Source organism: Perissodus microlepis, chromosome 1 (genome assembly GCF_051167445.1).
Source record: "Perissodus microlepis isolate ML-2025 ecotype Zambia chromosome 1, ASM5116744v1, whole genome shotgun sequence".
In the NCBI taxonomy this organism is placed as follows: Eukaryota; Metazoa; Chordata; class Actinopteri; order Cichliformes; family Cichlidae; genus Perissodus; species Perissodus microlepis.
In genome coordinates this window covers 29289857-29315346 of record NC_140461.1, presented here as the reverse complement: position 1 = coordinate 29315346, position 25490 = coordinate 29289857, and the positions used below count along the sequence as shown (strand labels likewise).

The 25490-nt window shown below is 39.2% G+C and overlaps 1 protein-coding gene and 1 non-coding gene across 2 annotated transcripts; one reads left to right on the top strand and one right to left on the bottom strand.

Moving 5' to 3' along the window:
- Nucleotides 1-1432: 1432 nt before the first annotated feature.
- Nucleotides 1433-1504, bottom strand: trnap-ugg (transfer RNA proline (anticodon UGG)). Its single transcript has one exon. It is a non-coding gene; the product is annotated as a tRNA-Pro (tRNA).
- A 21482-nt stretch (nt 1505-22986) lies between these two features.
- LOC146394042 (E3 SUMO-protein ligase ZBED1-like) lies at nt 22987-25070 on the top strand. Its single transcript, XM_084924037.1, has 2 exons — nt 22987-23896; nt 24523-25070. Exons 1-2 carry the CDS (start codon nt 22987-22989, stop codon nt 25068-25070), a joined length of 1458 nt encoding a protein of 485 aa, XP_084780163.1.
- Nucleotides 25071-25490: the final 420 nt, after the last annotated feature.

The window sequence follows — 25490 nt, the reverse complement described above, 5'->3', positions numbered from 1 at the left end:
AGTTACTCATCTGAGTTTATGTGGCGCATTAGCTTAGTTGGTTAAAGTACCTGTCTTGTAACTGGAAAGTTAGAAAAGAGGAGATCCTGGGTTTAACTCCCACCAGTGCCTAAAAGATAGTAGTTTTGTCTGTTCTCAGTCATCCAGGGCCTGTTAGTCTAAGGAACTTGAGAAGATGAGTGCCTGGGTTCCTCTGAAGGACAACTCCCACTGGTATATAAATACCTGGGACTCTCCACCATTTGATCTTAGCAAGAGTCTCAAACTTGCGGCTTCCCTCCCTCCTACTTGTGACCCGTATATTGACCTGAAGAAATATAATGCAGTTTGGCCACTGAAGTTCCTTTTTTTTGTTAGGGAGTATTTGTTTGTTGTTGAGTGCAATGTTAAAATAATTAATAATAAAAGCACAAAATGATTTAATATAAGGCAATATGAGCAGGGAGCACAAACCTGTTGAGGGATGGGCTGTGTTAGTTCAGTGAGAGAGTTATTTGTAAAGAAAACAAAACTAATATGTACACTTATGTCTGCATTTTTATTTTTAAATATGAACATAATTATAGCAGAAGTGCTGCCATGTGTCTGGTCAGAAAGAGAGTACCAATTTGATTATTTTGTAGTTCAATGAAAGGTTGTTTTTTTCTCTTCTTCCTTTGTATATTGTCTTTTACTTTTGCATCTTGTGGTCTTGTCACATAATTTAATTGTGCAAGCAACTGTAGAATGACAACAAAAGTTCTAAGTCTAAGTATTTTGTCTTGTTATACGATTACACGATTGTTATAAGATTTGAAATGTAAAAACAAACACAAAACCACATTTCGGAAATATTTGTGCGTGTTTACTTGTTTGTTTATTTGTTTTTTTGTACTACTTGAACAGTAAAGTGGTCCTCACATGAGATGACAGTGCCAGCAGTGGCCCACAGCTCATTTAAGTTTGAGACCCCTGCCATAGACCAACGAACCACAGGTGAGAAGCAGCTGTAACAATGTTGAATGTCAGAGCAAATAGATCAAGCATGAAAGAAGAATGTATGAAAGATTGTGTTGAAATGTGCTGGAGCTGTATGTGAGGCATTCAGGGAACATCGGTCATTTATGTGGAGAGAAATCTGTCTCAAAAGTGTTACAAATGAATACAGTATGATCCACAATATAAACTAAGATTTAACAAATATGTGCAGTGATTGATGCACTCTCAGGCATGTGCTTCAATCCACACACAAATACAAAACAATCTGACCAGACATACAACTGTTTCACAAACTCAATCAAAAAACAAGAACAACGCTAATGCCATCATTCATATCAGATCTGTTAGCTATCCCTGTATGAGGTACTATGGGAACATGTGTGCAGCTGCAGAGATTATTTCAAATGGAGTCTAAACAGCATGTGGCAGCTGAGAGGCTCTATAGAAAACAAGCGGGCTCGTCCAGGATTTGAACCCGGGACCTCTCACACCCAAAGCGAGAATCATACCCCTAGACCAACGAGCCACACAAACAGTCCAGCAAGTCTTTTTTTCACATCTGAGCAACTAGATGAAGAAGAATGTCTTGAACGCTCAGAGAATCATATGTTTGTGTGCTTGATTCTAGATTTTATTCTAGGATTAATTCGGTAGAGATTTATTGGACATACTGTAAGGACACATTCTATTTAACTTGAATTCTCAACAACAAAAATGAGGGCTAGCCCTAAATAAATAAAGTTAAAATAAATCATATCATACTAACTGCTCTGTGTGTACTTTTTTAAAGAATCTTTCTACATCTTCTATCATCTGAATATAGCAGACATGCTTTATAAAAGCCTAGTATATATTACTTTCTTTCTTCCCTTAAACTGAAAGAATTACAAGTATGTAACTAGTATAGCAAGTTGAGAGTCATACTGTACCAAAAGAAAACAAACTTAAGGAGGCACCACACAGTTCTCCCTGTCTGCTTACAGAAACATGATACTAACAAGACAGTAATCATTGAAACATTCCAAAACTTGTCAGATCTGCTTTTTTCTATGTATTATTGCTATAAATGTGCAATTGCTTTTATGTGTATCATAGACAGTATTTGTAATGTAGTACCCATTAACCGATATATTCCTACGTACACAGATGTTTGTTTCAAATGCTGATTTGAAACAAACATCTGTTATGTGCATCAAACCCATTGCTCTAAAAGTAACTGTGGAAAATGACCAGCTGTTGATGAAGAAAGTTTTGCAGATCTGCACTCCCCTGTGTAGTTGCTGAAATACAATAATTCACAATTTTAACCTGACTGAACTAGTTATCGTTTCACCAGATAACAGACTCAGTTATCAGTACTGACACCTCTATTACAAAAACAAGATTGATATTTGTTAGTCTGACCCAGTGCCATCGGAATATATTCATTATAGCTTTTTATCAGCTTGGATTTAATTTTAATATTTAATTAAAGGAAACGACTCAAATAAGTAAATATAATCCTAACTTTGCTAGAACTTCTTTAACACTAATAAAAATATATAACATAATTCACAATCCACTTATGACACGTATTATGAAGTGTCAACCTAAAAGAAAAGCGTGTTTTGTCATGGTATGTCATAACAATAGCTGATGGGCTTCTATTCCTATAAAGCAGACTAGACAAACAGAAACCATCCATCCATTCGCTTCAGCTTATCCTGTTCAGGGTCGCGGGGGACGCTGGAGCCTATCCCAGCTGTCATAGGGCGAGAGGCGGGGTACACCCTGGACTCACATCTGACTGTGTTCCCTGTGGGTTGAGTTAAGTCACTTTGTATATAAAGGAATTGCAGCATTGTTAAAAATCTATTGTTCCAAATTTCTCTGTTTTCTCAACTTTTTCTCAAGCTGAGCACTTGGTCCACTTTTACAAGCGATGGCAGCAGCAGCCTTTTCCAGAGGTTTTAGTTTTAGTTTTATGTGCAATAAACATTCATTGTATCATTTATTAATTCATCCTTTTTTTATTTTCACTTTTTAAAAATCCACTACATGTTGTGTTGTGTTTAGTTGTGTTTAGTGCCGATGTGGGACAGTTTCCAGTTTCGTTGTACTATTGTACCAATTATGAATGTGCAATGACAATAACGAGTTATTCTTATCTTTATCTTAGCTTATCTTATATCTGATCTCTGATGCACTCCCTGATGTACCCACAGTGTCTGTGCATTTAGGATACACAGACAGCTAGTATAAATCCATGCACACACATGCATATTCTGAATATAGTCTCTGTTTCGTTTTGTTCACTGTGGAAGGTCTTTCAAGGTCACAGTAGTTCATGTAAAAGAAGTTGATATTTTCATGTAAGCAGAATGTGACTTTTTGAAATTCAAATGAAATAGGTGCTTTGACTCAAAACATGTTGCAGGCTTTGTACATTTTTTTTTTTTACAAATCTTTATTTCCTTTAATCCTTATTGATACTTTCTCATGTGTTTCAGAAACTTTGATGGCAGCAGCACAGTTGACCATGAGTGGTGTCACAACTACCAAAGGCTTAGTTAGGATTTTGCTGTGTCTGCTCCATCTTTCAAGTTCATTGATAAACAAGGGCGAACTGGTAAACTGACTGTTAACTTTCTTTTTGTTGTTGTTTTAATAAAGAATGTAACTTTTAATTAACCACCTTTACCATTAAATCATGACTGTCCAATCACTGGTTAAGCTTTTCTCCTTACTTTTAAAATGCTCATTTTGTCCCAGTTACATGTTTCACAAGCATGTTTGTTGACGTTCTTTCTGGTTTTGCAGGAGGAGCTGAAAGGAAACGTTGAAAAATTACAAAAGGAAACAGCAAGAAGGAAGGTGAGTCTGTCAATGACCATGTTGTGGACATGGATGTTGACAGACTCCAAACAGAAAAACATGCTTTGCTATGACAACTAAAACAAAAAAACAATTTCCCATCATACAAAAGTCTGTTTGCACTCTTTACACTACATACTTTTGTATATTTTGTTACATTAATTTGGTTTATTTTTGTCCTCCAGGCTGAAAATAATTTAGACAAAGCCTATGGTCCTGCTGTCCTTGATGGTGTTAAACGTCTCATGGATCCTTTGTTCGAACTTTTGAAGTCAGTGAAACATTTTACATCACTGCTTACACCAGTGCTGGATTTAATGGATGACCTACAGACTTTCATGGGAGCCGGCAAGTAGTACATGAATATGTACTTTGAGACAACAGCTGCAGAAATCAATGACAATGAAGAGAAACTACGCAGAGTTATGGCAACACTAACACAACTAGAAAAGAATAAAGATGAACTGTAGTATATTAGTCAGCATCTGTCTCTGGTAAATGTTCTGTGAAACATCTCTTTCATACTGTGCTGCTTCTAAATCAAAGCTAACTGTACACTTGATTTATAAACTTTGATGAGAAAAAAATCTTTTCTTTCGTTCTTTCTTTCTTTTCTTTGTTATATCAGGTCTAATGCGAACACAAAACACTGAGATTTTCTCTGTTTAGAAATCACATTAAACCTGACAGTTGTTAATGATTCATATGTAGAAACACTTTCATGTGAATAAAGACATTCAAACTGTTATTATTGTGTGTTTTTGCAAATTGTGACGTTTGTAAGAATAGAAGCGGTGGCTGATTGTTCTCTAGTGTTTGTGTGTGGATCAGTGTTGTTCAAGTTACTTGGAAAAAAGTAATTAGTTACTTATTACTGATTACTTCTCAAAAAATGTTATACCGTTACATTACTGATTACTTAATTTCAAAAGTAATTACTTACTTATTACTTTTTTGAAAAAAAAAACTATTTGAAAAAATCTATTTTCACCTGTTTAGCAGGAGTGGGGCCGGTGGTCATATCAGTGGGGGGATCCGGTGGTTTCTCTGTGAATTTCCGTTCCCATGGCAGCGTGCTAGGTGCTTGTTCAGATTTGAAGTGTAATTTTTCGCCGTGGAAAGAAGTTTTCTTCCCACGCAGAGTGTACAACGGACGCTAATGTTTTTGTCACTTTTTACAGAATAACACTTGAAGTAATATAAGTACTTCCACGCTTTTAACGCTACATAGTCGTACTCTCTCCTGCACTTCATATTACCCATTGTTGATCTACGCACGTCTGCTGTTGCCACGTATATGAACATGCATGATCAGCACAGCGCACCAGGTAGAATCCAGTTTTCAGGCCCCTCTTCTGTGGAATCAGCTTCCAGTTTGGATTCAGGAGACAGACACTATTGCTACTGTTAGGTCTGCACTCGCAGGCTCCACTAGTTCAGAGATTTATCCCCATGAACGAATCAAGACGATCAGAGCTCGATCGGTTTCAAACTTGCAAGGGAAGTGTCGGATCAGGATCTTGGCGCTACAAGCTCCTCACCTGATCCCAGACAACTCCAAAAAACCAGCGTCCCCAAGTAGGCTTTTATTCAGTGACAATAGTTACACAAACACCCATTGTAAAACAAATAATTTGTGATAAATAAAAGTAAAGTCTGGGGAATATTTGATGAAAGATTATTGTGATTAATGCTGGGGTGAATTTCAAAGTTGATGTGATGTCTGTTTGAAGTTGGTGTGTTATGTGTGTGAATGTGATACATCAGCCAAGAAAAGAGATTAGATTAGGACATATTGATAGGAGATTTTATTCCCACATTGATTAGCAGGGTTGGACTCGGGCACCAGATAATTTAACTGTGGAATCGACAGTGGTGCTTTTAAATTTATTTAAATTATTTAGGACGGGGACGGTAATCCCTAGGAGCGCGGTTGCTCAGCGTGTGGCAACGACTCCTGATCACAGATGCGTGGTCAGGCCTGGCGGCGTCCAGTTAGCCTGGGTGGTGCCCGCGGGACTTCGGGAACCCATTAAAAACCAAGTGGTCAAGGACCACTTCTTTACCGCGCTGTTTGAGTGAAGAGCGGGCCTCAGGCGTGACCATTTCAACGTGGCTGACAGGTAAGCTTTAAGTAAAGCTTTAAGGCGCAAGTGGGATACTTAGACGCCAGTTACGTGGAGCTTCCTGTTAAGCTGCGGGAAGCGCTTATAAATTAACATAGGACTTAGAAATCGGGCCGCTGTCCCAGACAGAGAACGGTCAATTGACCAGCAAGGTGGGCAAACCTGGGCTTAGAGGCTTTTAAATCTGTCGAAAAGGTAGGATGACCGATATCGGAGGCAGAGGAAGTGACATTGAAAATGTTTGTTTTCTCTTTGATCTTTTAGTAGAATAAGCGGTTATAATGCACACTTTCTTACACATACTGAAAAAGTGCTCATGAAGAGATGATCTATTGTGAAAGGTGACTTAGAGTGCAGTAAAAGGTCAATGCATGCACGCTTACGGTCACAGATATTACGTAGACTTATTTCTAGGGTAGAGGTGAAACATTTTGCTTTGTCTTTGCTTAGCAAGTAGTGATGCAGAAGGTGTTAAAGATATTCATGCCATGAATAAGTCGACAGGAAACATATGGAGAGTGAGACACCTATACAGGGCAAAATGTGGTTGAGCTTGTAACTGAATGTGTGCCTGCAAAAGTAAGTGTTGTACAAGACGTGCTCGAGATGATCAGATAAGAGAAGAAGAGAGCGAGCAACAGGAAACAGCTGGAGGGAAGACGGTGAAAGCGGCTCTTTAAGTGTGTTAAAGGTTGTCAAAAGTATCGCTTACACAAATAAATAAAATTGAAGCTTAAATACATATAAAGGATAGAACCCAGAACATGATAGGTTGAACCAACTTTGAATAATTAAGAGAACAATTGATGAATACATTAGATTACTGAGGCGTAGCAGGGGGAGGTGTTTTTTTTTTATACTTTACAGCAGCGGTCCCCAACCTTTTTTGCGCCACGGACCGGTTTATGCCCGACAATATTTTCACGGACCAGCCTTTAAGGTGTTGCGGATAAATACAACAAAATAAAACTAGTACCGGTACCGAAAAAAAGATTTATTCATAACACACGTGAAAAGACCCAGGAAAACCGAGTTAACGATAAAAACACTAACAAAATAACGCTGAAAACCGATAAAAACACTGAAAACCATACATTTCACACCTGAGCCTCAACTCTCGCGGCCCGGTACCAGACAACTCACGGACCGGTACCGGTCATGTTAAAAGAATGTTGGAAATTTGATCAGAATACGGTAAAAATGAAAGAAACAGATATTTTTCTCAGATCATTGTGTTAAATTGTCATAATCCCCGTGTTCTCTTTAAGACTATCAGCTCTACTCGAAACAACCCTGAAAGCCTCTGCTGACACATGTAATCAGTTCCTTTCTTTCTTTGTAAACAAGGTCGAGTCTGTCAGGTCAGCAATAGTACTTCCTACAGATGACCCATCAGTGTTTATTCCATGACTGTAAACATGTTTCCATTTGTCACTTCAGTCTTTACTCTGAAATACAGGAAATGACATCATGGCTCAAAATCTTTGTCGTTAAACCAATTCTTTATTTAACATTTTTTTTAATTTGTTTAAGAACTTTAATAATCAAATCAAAATCAAATCAATTTATTTATATAGCACTTTTCACAGGATAAAAACCACAAAGTAATTCACAGTAATATAAAACAGAAATACATAAAATACATTCAATACAAACTTGAGACCAGGAAACTGATTTTTCATCCAACCACTGGAAAAAAAAGGTAACCACTGAACACAAACAGAAGAAGAACAATTTATAAAGATTAAAATTGAACTACAGGAACAGTTTGATTCATAGCCTCATTTGAACTTCAAGGAGAGCCGATCTGAACTCTGTGGAGCCTGATCTCCAGGGTTTTAAGTTGGACTCTGAAACCAGAGGATGTTTCTCTCTCTTCAGATTCGCTGTCGTCCTGTGATGGGAACGATTTCAGTCCTGCGTGATCGCGCTGATGTTTGCACAGAGCAGATAATGAAGTGAATGTTTTGGCACATTGGTAACAGTGAAACAGTTTATTAGTAACGTGGGATCGTTTGTGTGCAGAGTATGAACTGAGATTACTGAAGCTCTTGTCACACTGCTCACAGCTGTAGTTTCCTTCCATGTGTGTACGTTCATGTTCGTTACGATGACCTGAACGTGAGAAGCTTTTGTCACAGTGTCTGCACTTGTATGGTTTCTCTCCTGTGTGGACTTGTTTGTGTGTTTTAAGGTGACCTGCAGTGGTGAAGGATGACCCACACTGACCACAGAGATGCTTTTTGACCCCACTGTGAAAGAGTTCATGTCGTTTTAACTCAGTTGATGTGGGGAAGCTTCTCCCACATTCTTTGCAGTATTTCAGTTTGTCTCCAGTGTGTTTACGTTGATGTATTTTTAGGCCGGCTTGCTGACTGAAAGTTTTTCCACAGATGTCACAACGAAAGTCTTTCCCACCACAGCGATGACAGGGTTGAGAAGTGGATCCATCTGTGTCGCTCTGCTTCTAAACAAAGACACAAAGACAGTGTAAGTCAGTCCTTCAACACTTTTATCCTGAAAGTCGCCTGAAATAAAAAGCATCTCTGCAGACGTCCAGTTACATTTTACTGTTTCGATTAACACACTCAGTTTACTGGGCTACAATAACTACAATACTACCACCATAATACTACAGGAATACTTATTTAATATTACAGTAACATCTGACTTACACTTAAGTACTACCACACTACTGTTTTTACGGTACCCATGGTAAACTACTGTAACACTGAAATAATACTAATTTAATACTGCATTAATAACACTGTAATTGTGCAGTTGTAACACTCAGCTGACCGGAATACAAGAAAAACTATTACCCCCAATGACACTGCAATTATAACATTAACTGGGTATTTTAACACTAATGTTTAAAAGTACTAAAACTATAAGGAAGCAATGATACTACAGGTACAAAACTGCAATACCATTACGTAACGATACAACTTTGTTAACCATAAGAGAAGATTACTGAATGGTTTGGTTTTGTAATTAATTTGTTTTATTTTATTCCATTTACACCTGACAGAGGAATGAGCCGCTGTAAACCAAAGGCCATTTATGCAGAAATAATAACACCATGATATACCACGAAGCTGCCTGAAGATTAAATAACAGCAACATTTCAATTTTCAGCATTTTCAGTTTTTCATGAACTGAAAATGCATTTGTAGAGTCTCTTTCTGGTGTGGATCTGTTGGTGTTTTCTCAGGTACTGTGGAGTTTTAAAAGTCTTCTCACACAGGTCACATTGATAAGGTCTCTCCTCAGTGTGGGTAAACATCTGTTGTAAAGTATTTGCCACACTGATCACACCAGTACACATCTTCTCCGGAGTGAATGCGTAGGTGTATATTTCGGTACCTTTGCTGGCTGAAAGTTTTTCCACAGATGTCACAGCTGTATGCCTTAATTCCAGAGTGGGTAACTAGATGACTCTGTAAGCTGCTACTTCGAGTAAAAGCTTTGCCACACTGATCACAGCTGTAAGCTTTAACTCCACTGTGGACGACTTGGTGTGTTTTTAGGGCATTCTTCCAGGAAAACGACTTTCCACACAAGTCACAGCTGAACGGTCTCTCTCCAGTGTGGATGAGCTGATGTTGTTTTAGTTTAGACTTCCAGGTAAAATCCTTCCCACACTCGTCACAGGTGTTTTTTTTCTTTCTCTTTCTTCTGTGAGGTTTGTCGGCCTCCTGAGAGCGCTGACTTCTCGGTCCATGTTGGTCCTGCAGTGACAGAGATACAAGCAGAGGCAGTGAGTGAAATGCAGTCATTAAACAAACTGAAGCTTCAAACTCCCTCCATTAACACTAGTTTTAAACCTGAAGGTGGAGTGTGGCACCAAACACCTTAAAGGTCTCTTATCCCCACCTACTGGTAGTAGTAACACATTAAATCCAACCTGGTGTTAAAGATAATTAATCATTGTTCAGTCTAAAATCATGCCCATCCCTCCTGCTTGTACACAAATATTAATGCTAACAAACTCAGAATAGTAATAAATGTTTACCAGGTCTGTACTTTTTTATATTTCCTGTTGCTGTTTCCTATTATATATTTCTATAATTGTCTAATTTATTCGATAATAATAAATCAAATGTAACAGTTACTAGCTTGGTTCAGTGAAGGATGATGTCAGAGTCTGACTGTAACATGAGGGGTTTTTTTTTTTCTTTTACTCGCTACATTAAAAAATATATATCTGTATTTTCTACTCCTTACATTTTCAAAACAGGCTTGTTACTTTTGGTTTAAGGCATTTGAGAGGAGTTATTTCATCACTGCGGGCTTCAAAGATCAAATTGATTTGAGCCTAAACAGTAACACATGAAATCCAATCCTGCATCATACACCAGGCTGTGTGGTAAAGTCCTATAAATGGAGCATGTAACGATCACTGTAACGCAAACCGTAAATTTTATCTGAGTTTAAAGGTTTAAATCACCGTCAATTTCATCCTTCTATGATTCAGAGTTTGGCGACATTCCTTATCATGCAGAGTTCCGTTGGCTGAGTTGGGAAAAAGTTCTAGATAGAGTTTTTGAGCTCAGCAAGGAAATCTGTCAGTTCATGGTGTGAGATTATTATATTATCTTATGCCACGTTATACCCCTAATTAAAGATAGTGAAATTATTATGTAGTTTTAGTTTGCATTATTCTCCTGACTTCGAAGAAGGTGATAACTATTACAGTTATTAAACTGATTTGTATTACATTAGACTGCTGATTTATTGTGAATGAATGATATTGTTTTATGATGCATTATACTGCTAACTATACTGTTTTCAGAGAGTCATGGCCTTATTTGTCTGATTAGAAGAGAACAGAGCATACCGGAGAGGTTTTCTGCCCCATCTCATCAGGAGGAGATAAAACAGGGAGCCAAGGCCGTCACTTAGGCGCCATAAGAGAGAAAGAATGTGAATGTTTAGGTTTTATGACTAGGTGGAGGGGGGCTGAAGCTATAAGAATGTGAGAAACGCTCAGACGCTTCGAGAGCTGGCGGACACCCTCCCGCGCTCATCTCCCCTCCGGATGGTTTATGCTCAAAAGTGTTGAATTGTATGGAATAAAAGATTGTTGATTGAGCATTTATACACCGAGTATTGTCCTTCCTTCAGCCAAAGATCAAAAGAATTGGGAGATTTAACAATGGACATGGCATGTATGATGCGGTGAAGGCATTTCAAGTGAAGCTGTCACAAATGCACCAGTGCAACCTGTCTCACTTTCCCTGTTGCCAAGTAATGTTGAACCAAGTCGGCGCACTTTGCTGATAAACTGAGCGCACTGAGTTCGCGGCGCTTTGGTCACTGTGAAGAACAAAAAGAGAATTTCGAGCTTCTTCTCAACCCATTTACGTGGAAACTGCACCTGTGCAGATTCAGATGGAGCTGCAGTGTAATGATACACTCACGGCAAAGTACGACACTGAATGGCTCGCACAGTTTATTAGTTCCATTCCTGCAGCAATGCCCCAGCTCCGTCTACATGCAGCTCAAACCTTGTGTATGTTTTCATTTATTTTTTCTGGGGTTTTTGGCAGCATGTTCATATTTCTAACTTGCATAATTTTGACAGGATATATTTTTATGAAGATCAAAACATTTAAAGTTAAAGTTGATTTTTTTAAGTTTATTTATTCTGGAATAATATTCCTGTCTGTTTTTATTCATATTTACGTTTAAAAAACATGGTTTTAGTGTGTTCAATAAATGTTTATCTTGTTTGGCCCGCGACCTAAACTGTGCCTTGAGTTTTGGCCCCCTGTGCAATTGAGTTTGACACCCCTGGTGTAGAGGATGGAAATCAGCCAGGACAACTCATGAAACATCTGCAGACATCTGGTTGAATTCAGTTGTGTACATCCACAGAGAGCAGCAGGTCAGCTGATCACAGCCTGTACATTAAGAAAATTGACTGGAGCTCTCAATAGAAATGATTGTGAGCTGTGACTCTTTTCCCCACACTGAGCCACTACAGTTGATTTTAGGGTTGAATCCTGCTGAATCCCACTTTAACCTCTTCCCTGCCCATTTTCCTCTTTAGAGGCAAAGTCACCCTCTACAATGTAGGAATTGTATTATTACATGATTATTACATTACAATAATATAGCACAAGGTTCAGTTAGTTTTGCATAAAATATATATCAGTACTTCATCTTTTAACCCTTTAACACCTACCATAGAAACAAGTTTGTCAGAGCTTATGTTTATATTTTTACTAGAGATGGCACGATACCACTTTTTTATGTCCGATACCGATACCATAAATGTGGATATCTGCCGATACCGATATGAATCCGTATTTTTTAATCAATAAAACTGTTTTTTTTAAATGTCTTGCTTTTTTTGTATAAGTTCAAACTCAAGTTAAAAAACAAAACAAAACACTAAAGCTATTCTGTTATACCTGTATGCAAAAAATACACAGCACCCAAATATTTCATAGTTCAGCAATACTGCTCAATCTAATACACTTAAACCTACTCCATCCTCCCTATTCTGGTATTTTAAATAGTAAGCAACCTAAATAATAGGGCTCTAAAACTCCCAGCAAAAAAAATAAAAATAGATAGGGAATCACCCACCCTCCACCTCATGATGCTTAATCAACATAATCAACTTTAATTTGATGCAGTGTGAAGAAAATGCAAAGAAATCAATTATTTTTCAAGAATAATTAAATAGATTCAACATCTTTCTTCAACAGAATTGCAGACTGCACAGATGGTACTTTCCCAAAGGAAAAGTACTATAGCTTACTAGGGTATATTAGACTTAATAGTTACTATATACAGTAATGGACTTCTATACATTTTACATCAGATTAAAACTTTGGGTGTAAGATTCAGATAATTATTTATTAAAAGCTAGACATTTTAAATGAGAATAAGAAAGAAAAGGATGCCTTTGTGCCCCCTTTTCCCTGTTAATGCCCTATCGGCCCCCCTGGCTAAACTTTGCTAGATCCGCCCCTGCACAGTTACCAGCCGTCAGCTACGTAGAAAAAGATCCTGGTGTAGAAAGTAATATTAAATAAATTCTAACAACAGATTATCAAGGTTAAACGTGCTGATGTTGTTCAGCCGCTGGTTTCCTCTTTCTGGCGCAAACTGGGCAATAAACAAACAAGAGAGACGGACTCGCGACAGAAAAGCCGATCAGCTGATCATTAATCAGTTTCATGATGGAAGTAGCAACAGGAGAGGGAGGGGGAGAGAAGAGGCAGTCGCTCCATATATGTTCCATCACGGGAATGCTTTACAAACATTCAGAGATGAACTTACACACTTGCTTTACTTCTCTCTGGGATAACTTCCTCGGAGATGAAATGCCGGATTGGTAGCGAGGCTACAAATACACACAGCCGCTCTATCACGTGATGCATACTGCTCCGATGTGCTACGGTTATGAGCCGAGTTACGCCATGTCGCAAGTTTTGTGAGGTGCTCTTTTGATATTTAATGGATCGGATTACATTTTTTATTTCTCTCCGATATCCAATCCAGTAATTTACGTCAGTATCGGACCGATACCGATACGTGATATCGGATCGGTCCATCTCTAATTTTTACATGCCCTTAATGCCATTTTTGGGAGCATTTCAAGTTGCTATACATCAATATGACCATTATATCCCAAATGTTAATAATATCTATGCATTAAATCCATAGTAACTACATAAAGTGCAAGAAAACTGCAATAAAATACAAAAAAATTTAAATTGTTTTTGATTTTTACACATATTTGTAGTTAGAAAATTTTATCCCTCAAAACTGTAAATTTAAAAAAGTTGCACATTGTTTCCAACCACAGGAAATTTGTTTTGAGTATTTTTGAGGAAAAACAAAAATAAATATTATCATGCAAATTTGCAAACAAACAGCATGTGCATCAAAATAAACTATTGCCAACAGTGCAATTTGAGTTCTAAGCATCCCAGAAACAATACAGAAAAGAATAAAGTCAAACTTGACTTTTAAAAACACCAGTATAGGTATCGCTGAAGGCAGGTTTTGGCAGGTAAAGTCGGACATGCGATAGTTCGCGCTGACATCTATTCTAACGTAGGAAGTGCTATGAACAGCAAAGCGTGTTTCTGGTATGTTATGTTTTTTTGCTGCAAGTGCTTTTTATGCAATTTCTGCAAATACATATGTGGAAGGAAACCGTGACCTAGGGCAAGCTGATGGCATAAGATGTAAGTACAACTCCTCCTAAATAAAATAATTGTGTTAGCTTAAGTGCAGTTCTACCGGGATTTTAAAATTGTTACGCAAAACGGAGCATTCCTGCTCCAATAGGCCTTAAAGGGTTAATGGAGTATTTCTTAACACTAGTATCTGTCACCTTCTTTGTCGAACTCATTGTTTTCTCTGCAGTGGCTGAGCTGAGTCCAAGTAGCTTAAATGTTCCTCTGCTGCTCCGTCAGACTCTTCTCCTCCTGCTGATCAGCTGGGACAGAAAACAGAACTTTGTTAGGCTCCACACTGCACTGAAGAGTCAAAGTGTCTCATATGTTCATCTGAGAGCACAAACAACAAATGTTAGCTTCCCTGGGTGGGCAACTTGTTTAAAACATACAAAAAAGGTTTGAGCACCGATACCAAATTTAGCAGTATGGCACACCAGTACCAGGAGAGCAATTCCTCTTTAAAAAAAGCCCTGGCAAAGAACGAAAACAGAACAATCAATGGATTACAATGGAGAGTACAGTGTTTCCCAACCACCGCATATATACCTGTGCCGTGAGAACTGATCAGGTGTGCCGTGGAAGATTCAATTATATGAGTGGGTTTAGAAATCTGAGCCATGATCTGAGTAACTCTCTCTTTTTGGCGCTGGAAGTGACCTTATATGGATGAAGGGTGGCGCTAGCTAGCTTGGATAGCACGCTGCATTCAAAATCTATGCAGGTGCCACACAGTGACACAGAGATGCTAACTAGCGCTTAGTAACAGACTAATAAAATAATAGAAACTCTGATTACACTTAGCTAATTTAAAAGCTTTCTTCTAATAATAACACTGTTTTCTTCTCAGTGTTTCATTAGCATTTGTTGATATCTTCTTGTAAATAAGTTTATAGCAGCTTGACTTGATGTAGAGGCTTTTTCTTTCAACTGGTTCACAAATAACTGACAACAGAGACCGAGGAGAGCAACAGAAAACTTCACTCAGGAGCTAAATTCAAGATTGACTGAACTTAGATCAAAGTTACCTTAGTGCTTCACTTTAGATGAGGAAGAAAAATAAACTAAAACACAGAGGCAATGAAGCGGGAACTCTGCGGCTTCTTCTTCTTTTGGGTTTTTCTTTGGCGGTTAGAGCTTTAAGGTGCATTACCGCCACCTGCTGGACTAGATGGTTCTTAATCTAAAATTAGACATTTAAAAGTATTTTAATAAACAATAAAAACAAAGACAAAATGTGTCAGTGTGTTATATTCATGAACATAAACATCAGATGGCTTCAGCTTACCCTTACCCCCATTTATTTAAGAGATTTTGCTCTCTGCAGTTCGCCACAGTAAATAAGTATGTGTTGTTTTGCCTGATTTAATAAAGGTTACACTGACTCACTTGTCTATCAGCAGATCCAAGTGTAGCCATAATTTCCCAGGAGGGTACTTGGGTTTGGAGTCACAGCACAGTTTTCAGATTTAATTAATGGGCTTGAGTACAGCCTGATAATTACAGGCATTCAAACTGTCTGTAATTCTATGGCATTCTGTCTCTATGAAGACATTAGATCTTACATATTTCTTGGTTAAAACCACATTCAACTATTTCACAATAAGCCTTCAACTGCAATGTGGAGGCAACTAAGAGTTTTGATAAGAATTTTCCAAAAATCTCATCCAATTAATTCTCCTTTACAGATTGTATAACTTTTCACATCAGAAAAGACTTTTTTGCTCCAACTTTCTGCAAGAAAACGCTCAACTTCTCCCAGCGTGTTGAGCTAATGATTAGTTGGTGTTTTTCTCCAAACACTCGCTCACTCTTCTCTCAATGTGTTCACAATAAACTGTGAACAAATACCGAGGAGAGCAGCAGCATACCTCATTCAGGAGCTAAACTCAAGATTAACTGAACTCACATTAAAGTTTGCTCGGTGCTTACCTTTAGATGAGCCCACAAACCACGAGACACTCTACTGTGGCAACACCACCAGTTTATAAAGAAAAAGAGACGACAAAGAAAAGTTGTTTTTGAATGACTAGCCTGTGTGTGATCGTGCATGGCCTGGGTCCTGTGGGACATGGTCATGGAGGCAGGTGTTCTTGGGCGCCTGGGGCAGGCTCGTACAAAGGGGTGGTCGGCCACTAGTGGAGTCAGCTGCCCCTGGCCTGTGGTTCTCCGTGATTCTCAGCCTTCGTCTGGGGGAGCCCCATCTGGGCTCCTGGGGGCCATTATCGCAGCTTCCCGCCCTCATTATCAAATACAATTGTGACAAAGACACACACTCATACTCTCTCTCTCTAACAGACAGGCCACAAGATGATTGATGATTCATGTATCTGTGGATTTATCTCACATGTGCAGCGGTTGTCGATACATTGAGTTTTTCTATTTGTAAAACATATTCGTGAAAAATAAACCAAGAGACACAGTGAGACGTAGACTGTGACAACATGAGCTTGACACGGGGTCTCATATTTTGATTGTGAATATAGAGGATTGTAGCTCAAGTTAACATGGAAAGATAAGAGGTCTAAAGTCTCTAAAACTTTTGGATGTTCAGTCTCTGACAGAAGGTTTGCAGACAAAGTTAGTTTTGAATTTGTGAAACAAATATTTTATTTACAGTTTCTCATACACAAGGCAGATAATATTCTTCATGTACATTATTTTTTACAAATACTGGAAGTACAACAAACTGAAACAAAACACATTTTCATGAATTCATCTCTTAATGTTTTATACAAAACTTCTGAATGTGTTCTCTCTGATTTCCCAGTATGTGTTTTGGATCGACTAAAATGTATTTACAATAGCCAGAGTCGTCTGAATCCAAATATTTCTTAAATCCAAAGGTTAAAAATAAAGGGCCGAAAATTCACCCCGTTCCTTTTATTTACTGGAAGAGATCAAACCCGAGACTCTGTTATGTTGAGCTACATGAAGACAAGAAGATTCAAACTTAATACAAAAAATCTGATACGAATCACAATATTTGTAATTAAAGGAGAAAAAGCTGCTGGCAAGGCTCTCCACTTGCTCCTTCAAAACTTGTGTTGTGAAAACACAAGTTTTTGTTGTTCATACCGGCAACAGGGTTGAATTCATAATTGCTGTTGCCTGGTGGCATCAACCAGCCAAACAACTGGGGTGAGGTGGGAAAGATCCATTGAGGTCCAACCGCAAAATTGCCCACAACCTGATAATTTGCACCACTTCTGATTAAATTGATCTCCAGGTGCTGGGTGTACTGCTGCTTGGATGGGGGCTGTCCAATACAAAGTTCTTGTTTCAAATTATACTCAATACATTTCAAATGAAATTAATGAATGAATTACCCAGATGTCTGAATCAAAGTTTAATAATAGGAGATACTTACATGAAATGAGACAGCCTGATTGAGATGCTGAGGATGTGACCTCCTCCTAAACTTTCTCCTTCTGTTTTGAAACCAAGTTTTTACCCAAAGATGAAAGAAAATAGAAAACATCTAATCAGTACAATGGAGACAAGATTGAACACGAATTCAATTTCTTATGTTCAGTAAGCTGAAAAACACTCACCTGTATGTAGGTCAGTCCTGTCATCTCTTCCAACTATTTAATCTCTCTTGGCTCATGGTAATGTTTCAAATGAAACTGATGGACAAGAATATGTAACTGTCTCTCTGTGAACACCACCTGGGCCTTTCCTTTAGGTTTCTCTGGAGCAGTGCTGGGATCGTGCAGAGTGGCAGTGATGTTGCCATATTGGCTTCTTGGGACAGCAAAAACCTGTTTCTGCTCTGACACAGAGCTGGAAACAGCCTCAGAAGTATCACTGGTTTTGTTGCTCAGCTCCTTTTTAAAGAGCACTCTCCACCCGTGAGGCGAGTTCTTCCAAGGGGTGCAACACAAGCACTTAGTTACAGCATTTTTCATTGTATCCAGACACAGCTAGAGACACATCTACAGCAGCATCTCTGTGCAGGACAAACGACAGTTGACGAAGAAAACATCAAAAACTTCACTTCACTCCTCTACAATACGTTGGTTCCTTTGTTTAAAAGGCCAAAATGAATCAAGGGAGAACGAGAAGGGGATCGGCGAGTGCTTCACCATACAATACAGTACAGCTGATTAACCTGCAAGAAGAATTTCAAATGATACAGGCTGAAAATGTCAAATTAAAAGAAGAGGCAGAAAAATCAAGAGGAGAAGCTAAAAATTCAAAGTTTGAAACTGAAGTAGTATTGCAGGAATTACTGCATGTGGGTCTCAAACTTAAAGGAGAGAAAATGGGAAAACAACAGGCAGAAAACGAGAATGAAAACATGAAGAAAGAACTGTTGGAAGCTCAAAAAGCATTGGAGGAAGAGAAAACCACAGCACAAGAAGCCAAAAATAAATATCAAACTGCAAAGAAGGAGGCAGGAAATGTGATTCAGGAATTACAGGAGGTGCAGGAAGGTTTTGAAGAGGAAAAAAGGAAAATGCAGTTGGCAACACAAGAAGCTGCAAATGTAATGGCTGAAGCTGAAAAACTAAGGAAGGAATTACTGCATGTAAAGCAACAACTTCAAGAGGAGAAAAAACGTAAACATGAGGCAGAAAATGAGATTGAAAATATGAAGAAAGAATTGTTGGAAGCTCAAAAAGTGTTGGAGGAAGAGAAAATTAAAATACAGGAAGCACTCAAAACACTCAAAACATGAAGAAGGAACTGATGAAAGTGCAAGAAGAACTTGCAGAAGAGAAAATTGAGGTGAAGGCATTCAAGAAAGAAATGACCGGCTCTGCGGTGACCAAGAAAGACTGCAAAGACGCACTTAAAGAAATACGAAAGCACAAAAAGGAAGCTAAAGAGCTCCTCAAACAGAAAGTGAAACTGGCCAAACAGCAGCTGAAAGAAAAATTTAAAGATGCCGAGGAGCAGCTCAACAAAACCTTAAAAGAACTGAAGGCAAAAGAAAAGAAAGCCGAGGACAGGAGGGGATTCTGGAGCAGACTGCTGAGAAAGAACTGATCCAGCAGCATCGAGTTTGAGGAGATCAATAGTTTCTTCCCCCTCTCTCCACCTTTCTTTCACCACATCCTTCTTCTTGGGACGTTTGTTTGTTTTTTAAAAACTCTAATCTAAATACATGTACTGAAATACACAAATAAAATTGCCATAACTTGACCTCATGTTGCCTGCTTCTTTTCTTGTGTGTCTGTGGATGTAAAACAGTAACACACTTTCTGCTCTGTGTCTTTAATTGTAAATAAATGCAATATGTTTTCATTTTAAAATGCAGTGCAAAAAACTTCTGCTCTAAATCTTTTTTTTTAGCAAAAAGCTTTTTTTTTTGCCTGTTGTGGAAGTTTTCCATTTAAATAAAGCCTGCAGACGAGCGGTGAGCGGTAGCTAACATTCTTTAATCAAAACACACAAAGAACAGACAACCAAGCTTGATGAAGTCCCTGCAGCAGCTTCAGCAGCCTGCGTCTGTGCTAATATTTCCTTGTGTTACATGAATCGGCAACGAAGTTCCTGAGCTAGAAGACTCAGAAACATTCTTCTTTTGCCTGTCCACCCTGTACATGCCTTGTACAAAATGTAGGCATTCACCGCCGCCAGGTCCAGCATATTGTAGAAAACCGCTACTGACCACCTGCGTGTTGCTGCTCTTATGGAATACATCCGCACAAGTTGAGTAAGTTCACGCCAGACTTTATTCACCGTGCCCCATAACGGCGTTTTGCGCTGCAGCAGTCTGTGCGACAGTGACAGTGAAGTAAAGAAATTGTCTGTTGTGACGTTTCTCCCATCATCCAAAAACGGCTCCATCAGTTTCATGACCACGTTCTCTGCCAGCCTCTCTCCCTTCTGACGACTGGGGTCTTTTCCCAAGTGAGGAGATGCACTGCAGACATATTTGGTGTCCAAGTCCGTGGCCATCCAGAACTTGATCCCAAATTTGTCTGGCTTGGTTGCGATATACTGTGTGAATGGACAACGAACCTTGGTAGGGAACAGCTGTTCATCTATGGTCATGTGTTCTCCTGGAGTGAAACTCTTAGCACAGTTCTTGTTGAAGCGTGTCCAGATGTCGGAGATCACCGCAAATTTATCTGTTTTCACCCGTTCTGCCCGCGTGTCCTTGTCATCAAATCGAAGGTGTTGCATAATTGAAATGAATCTATCTCGGGGCATTGTCTCTTTGATTACTGGCACCAGAAATCTTTCTGACCAGCAATCCACAATGGCACCAACAGGACACATGATTGCTCTTACAAACAGGATTGAAATGAATGCCATCAGTTCATGAACTGACAAATTCCAGTCCGGCTCTATTCTGTGGGCTTGATGGACCGTACACTCCCTGATGGTCTGCAGCATTCCCACGTCTAACAGGCAAAGGAAGCTTTGGAGAACACTTGTAATCTTAAGCTGTCAGAAGATAACAAATAGAGAATGGTAAATTTACATGGACCTTACTCTAAATGGGTTTATATAAATATCATATGTAATATGGCAGTGACAAACCTTAGCAGACTCTGTGGGTCCAGCTTGTGCAGTGAAGCACGAGCGATTTGCTACTGCACTGGGCATTCCAATGTCCAATGTTTTTTCTTGAGAATTGAGACCTGACAATTTTTTGTCTGATACCTGACAACTTTTTTCTTGAGAACTGAGACCTGACAATTTTTTGTCTGATACCTGACAACTTTTTTCTTGAGAACTGAGACCTGACATTTTTTTTGTCTGATACCTGACAACTTTTTTCTTGAGAACTGAGACCTGACAATTTTTTGTCTGATACCTGACAACTTTTTTCTTGAGAACTGAGACCTGACAATTTTTTGTCTGATACCTGACAACTTTTTTCTTGAGAACTGAGACCTGACAATTTTTTGTCTGATACCTGACAACTTTTTTCTTGAGAACTGAGACCTGACAATTTTTTGTCTGATACCTGACAACTTTTTTCTTGAGAACTGAGACCTGACAATTTTTTGTCTGATACCTGACAACTTTTTTCTTGAGAACTGAGACCTGACAATTTTTTGTCTGATACCTGACAACTTTTTTCTTGAGAACTGAGACCTGACAATTTTTTGTCTGATACCTGACAACTTTTTTCTTGAGAACTGAGACCTGACATTTTTTTGTCTGATACCTGACAACTTTTTTCTTGAGAACTGAGACCTGACAATTTTTTGTCTGATACCTGACAAATTTTTTCTTGAGACCTGACGATGTCCTAAAATGTACACCGTACCGGAGGGGAACTAAATTAGAGAAACAAGTAAAAACAATGTTATCTGAGTTGGGGCTTATAGATATATGGAGATATTTATACAAAAATGATCGCAAATTTACATTTTATTCAGCGAGACATGATATGTACTCGAGGATTGATTATTTCTTTACTTTTAGTAAAGATCTCCACAGAGTGAAGGATTGTATAATAGGACAGAGAGATTTATCTGATCATTCGGGACCAACTATGAAGATTGGGTTTAAAGCTAGCCCCAAAAACACCTTATGGATGCTTAACACAGGTCTGTTAAATAATGACTCGTTTAAAAGAGAAATGGGACAGGAGTTAAAAACATATTTAGAACTCAATGACAATGGAACAGTTAATCCTACAATTTTATGGGATGCGGCTAAGGCATACCTTAGGGGTAAAATTATTGCAAAATGTGCAGTCCTAAAGAAGGTGAGAGCAAAAAAGCTGTCAGATTTGCAGGAAAATTTGGAAAAATTGGAACAACTGCACACCGTTACAAGGTGCCCCCAGGTATTGGAGCAGATGAGGCCGGTTAAACAGGAGATCCACAAAATTTTAAGTGAGGAAATTGAAAAAAAATTAAAATATAATAGACAACGGTGGTATGAGGCAGGACCCAAAGCTGCTAGGCTATTATCATGGAGACTCAGGAGGCAACAACAGGAAGAAGATATATGAAGATCTGGAGAGGTGGGGTCTGCTCCACCTCGATCTGGGCAGCAGAGTTAGAGCAATAAAGATAAATATCCTCCCAAAGCTGCTATATTTGTTTGCAGCGCTTCCAGTGGAGGTTCCAGCAAAACAATTTAGGGAGTGGGATATGCATTGCTCAAGATTCATATGGGGAAATAAAAGGCCAAGAGTGAAATAAGAGTGAAGATTGGTTGCGGATGTGGAAGAATGTGTTATCTACCACAAATTCTTTAACATGGCGAGATTTTGGATGGAAGAATTTAATTAGATTCTTCATCACACCAAAGTGGAAATCCAAAATAAGTGGTTCAGGCGCTTCATGCTGGAGGGAGTGCGGGGAGGTCGCTGCAGGTTGCTTCCATGTCTTCTGGTCATGCCCTAAACTGAAGACCTTTTGGGAGGAGATTAAACAAATGGTGATGGATGTGCTGGAAGTAACACTGGACTTCTCCTTTAGTACCATGTACCTTGGGAATATCCCTGAGGATATAAATAACAGAGACTCATACTTACTGAAAATAATTATGGTTGCATGCAAAAAGGCAATTACTAAGTGTTGGTTACAGACTAGCCCCCCCACACTGAAGCTGGTCATAGACATTATTAACACAATTCATCATATGGAACTAGAGCTGGGCGATAGAACGATAACGATATGTATTGCGATATAACTTCTTCTCGATAGGAAAATACAACTATCGCGATAGACCTCATCTCTCTCTCTCTTCCTCTTTTAAAAAAAAAAAAAGGAACAGCCAATCCAAATTAAGTAGCGCAGAGCCGAACCACGTCACGTGACTTGTTACGTACAGCACAAGTGCCAAGCCGCACGTGCGTATTTGTTTGTGAAGCAGCTAACTGCCGTGTCGACCGGGTAATGTAGAAAATGAGTGTACCAAGTAGAGAAAAATCAACCGAGAGCTTGGGTGACCACGTTACCGAAGAGAACACAGATGACGGTTCGAATGCCGAAGAGATTGTCGAAAAGAAGGGCCAGAAAAGTTCCGTAGTGTGGAGATATTTCGGCTATTTGAAGTCTGACAAAAAACAGAGTAGCACGCACTGTAAGTTGTGCCGAAAGCATGTTCCCACCAAGTCTGGAAATACAACAAACCTTTTTCATCACCTGAAGCAGTGCCACCCACTAGAGCACGCTCAATCTCTGACTGAAAGTGCTAATTTGTCATCGAAAACAACCAGGGGAATCCCTGCGAAGCAGCAACAGTCAACTGAGTCGGCTTTCTCCAGCGTCTTACCATATGACAAAAAAGCTAAGAGACATAGCGACATAATGAATGCCATAGCCTACTGTCTTGCTAAAGACATGCTACCAATAAACACGGTCGAAAATGAAGGATTCAAGCAGCTAATTAAGGTACTGGATCCTCGTTACCAACTCCCTGGATGTAAACATTTCTCTCAGACAGCGCTTCCAAAGCTATATAGAGAGTGCCGTGAGGCTGTTGAGAAGGAGCTACAAACTGCATCGTTCTTCGCTACTACATCCGACATGTGGTCAAGTCGCACGTCAGAACCTTACCTTAGCCTTACTGCCCACTATATCGACCAAGACTGGAATCCGAAAAGCAAATGTCTTCAAACTGCCTACCTTCCCGACGACCACACGGGTGAAGTAATTGCATTAGGACTGTCAGAAGCGCTTGCATCCTGGGGACTGAGTGAAGACAAACAAGTCTGCATCACAACCGATAGTGGGACAAATATAGTGAAGGCCACATCCCTGAATAACTGGACCCGGCTGCAGTGCTTCGGACATCGACTTCACTCAGCTATCGGTAAGTTGGGAAGCAGAATAAATTTAAAAATGCCTCTTTTAATTGTGTTTTTGAGCCCATGTAAATATATTAAAAGCTAGAGATCTAAATCACTTCCATGGTTATTGTTAAAAAATAAACATCAGAAAGAATATTCTTCATGTCAGCCTATTTATTTGAGGTAATAGTTGCTGTTGGCATGCATAATAGGCAAATATTCAGTCACTCTTCAGTGTAAATCAAGTTGACAAAATGTGCCAAATAAAATTTAGAATTTTGGGGTTCTATCAGGATCCCAATTGGCTAATACAGAACCTCAGCTCTTTTTCCTATAAAGAACATTAAATTATGATTCCACCAAATGGGGCAATTCAAGACAAAAAGAACAAGTGATGAAAACGTCAAATATAACAATGATGTTGATAACACCAGCCTCTGTCACCTTTTTAAATATAAGAAAAAAAAATTTGGTCAGTCTGTCAGCAAAATTTTAAAAAGTAAAAGTACAATAAAAAAAAGTACAATCATAGCAAGTAAGTGGGTTTTCAGGGCAGTGAATTTTATTTGTGACTGAAAAAAAAAAAATCAAAAATCTTAAATTAATTTCTGAGGTTAATATGTGCTATTATTTACCTTTTTATCCACAGAAAAAGCCGGCAAAGACAAGAGGGTGGAGCGAGCTGTGGCCGTGTGTAAGAGAGTGGTGGCCACCTTCAGTTTCTCTTGGAAGAAGAAAAGGGAATTGGCTGCTGCTCAGGAGGAGCTTCACCTACCCCAGCACAAGTTAGTGACAGAGTCGCCCACCAGGTGGGGCTCACGCCAAAAAATGGTTGGGAGGGTTCTGGAGCAACATAAAGCTATCTCTCAGGTCCTCAGTGCAGATAAGAAGACCAGGCACTTGGTTCCCTCCTGGCAAGATCTAGATGTTCTGGAGTCTGTGCATGTGGCCCTGAACCCACTACTAGAATTCACAGATTCACTTTCTGGAGAGTGTTACGTGAGTGTGTCCTACCTCAAGCCGATGCTTCACCTTTTCAGAACACAGATTCTGAAACCATCTGAGGATGAAACACAACTTACAAAAGACCTTAAGATGACAGTCATGACATACCTTGATGAAAAGTACAATGACCAGATTACAAATGAACTGCTTGATGTTGCAACCCTGGTAGATCCGCGCTTCAAAGTACAATAAATTAATGCAGAACACGTTGATACCATCAAAATGAGAGCAGTGTCTGAGATGTTGGGGCAAATTGAGCACCCGTCCACTTCAGCTGGAACGGAGGAAACAGAAGATGGTGGAGCTGCTGCAGTACTACCAACCCAGAAGAAACAGAGAACGTCACTGGGCAGTTTCTTTAAGAAATCCCACCCCACCAGCACAGGGCTCACTGAGAAAGAGACAGTTGAAAAGGAGCTTGAAAAGTACTTGCTGGCACCTGATGCAGACAGTGAAATGGACCCACTTGAGTGGTGGAAAATCAGCGACAGAAGCTTCCCAAGAGTTAGCTGCCTGGCAAAGCGCTACCTGTGCATCCCCGCAACCAGCAGCCCCTCTGAGAGGGTATTTAGTACAGGGGGTAATATTGTGACTTGCCACAGGGCCGCTTTA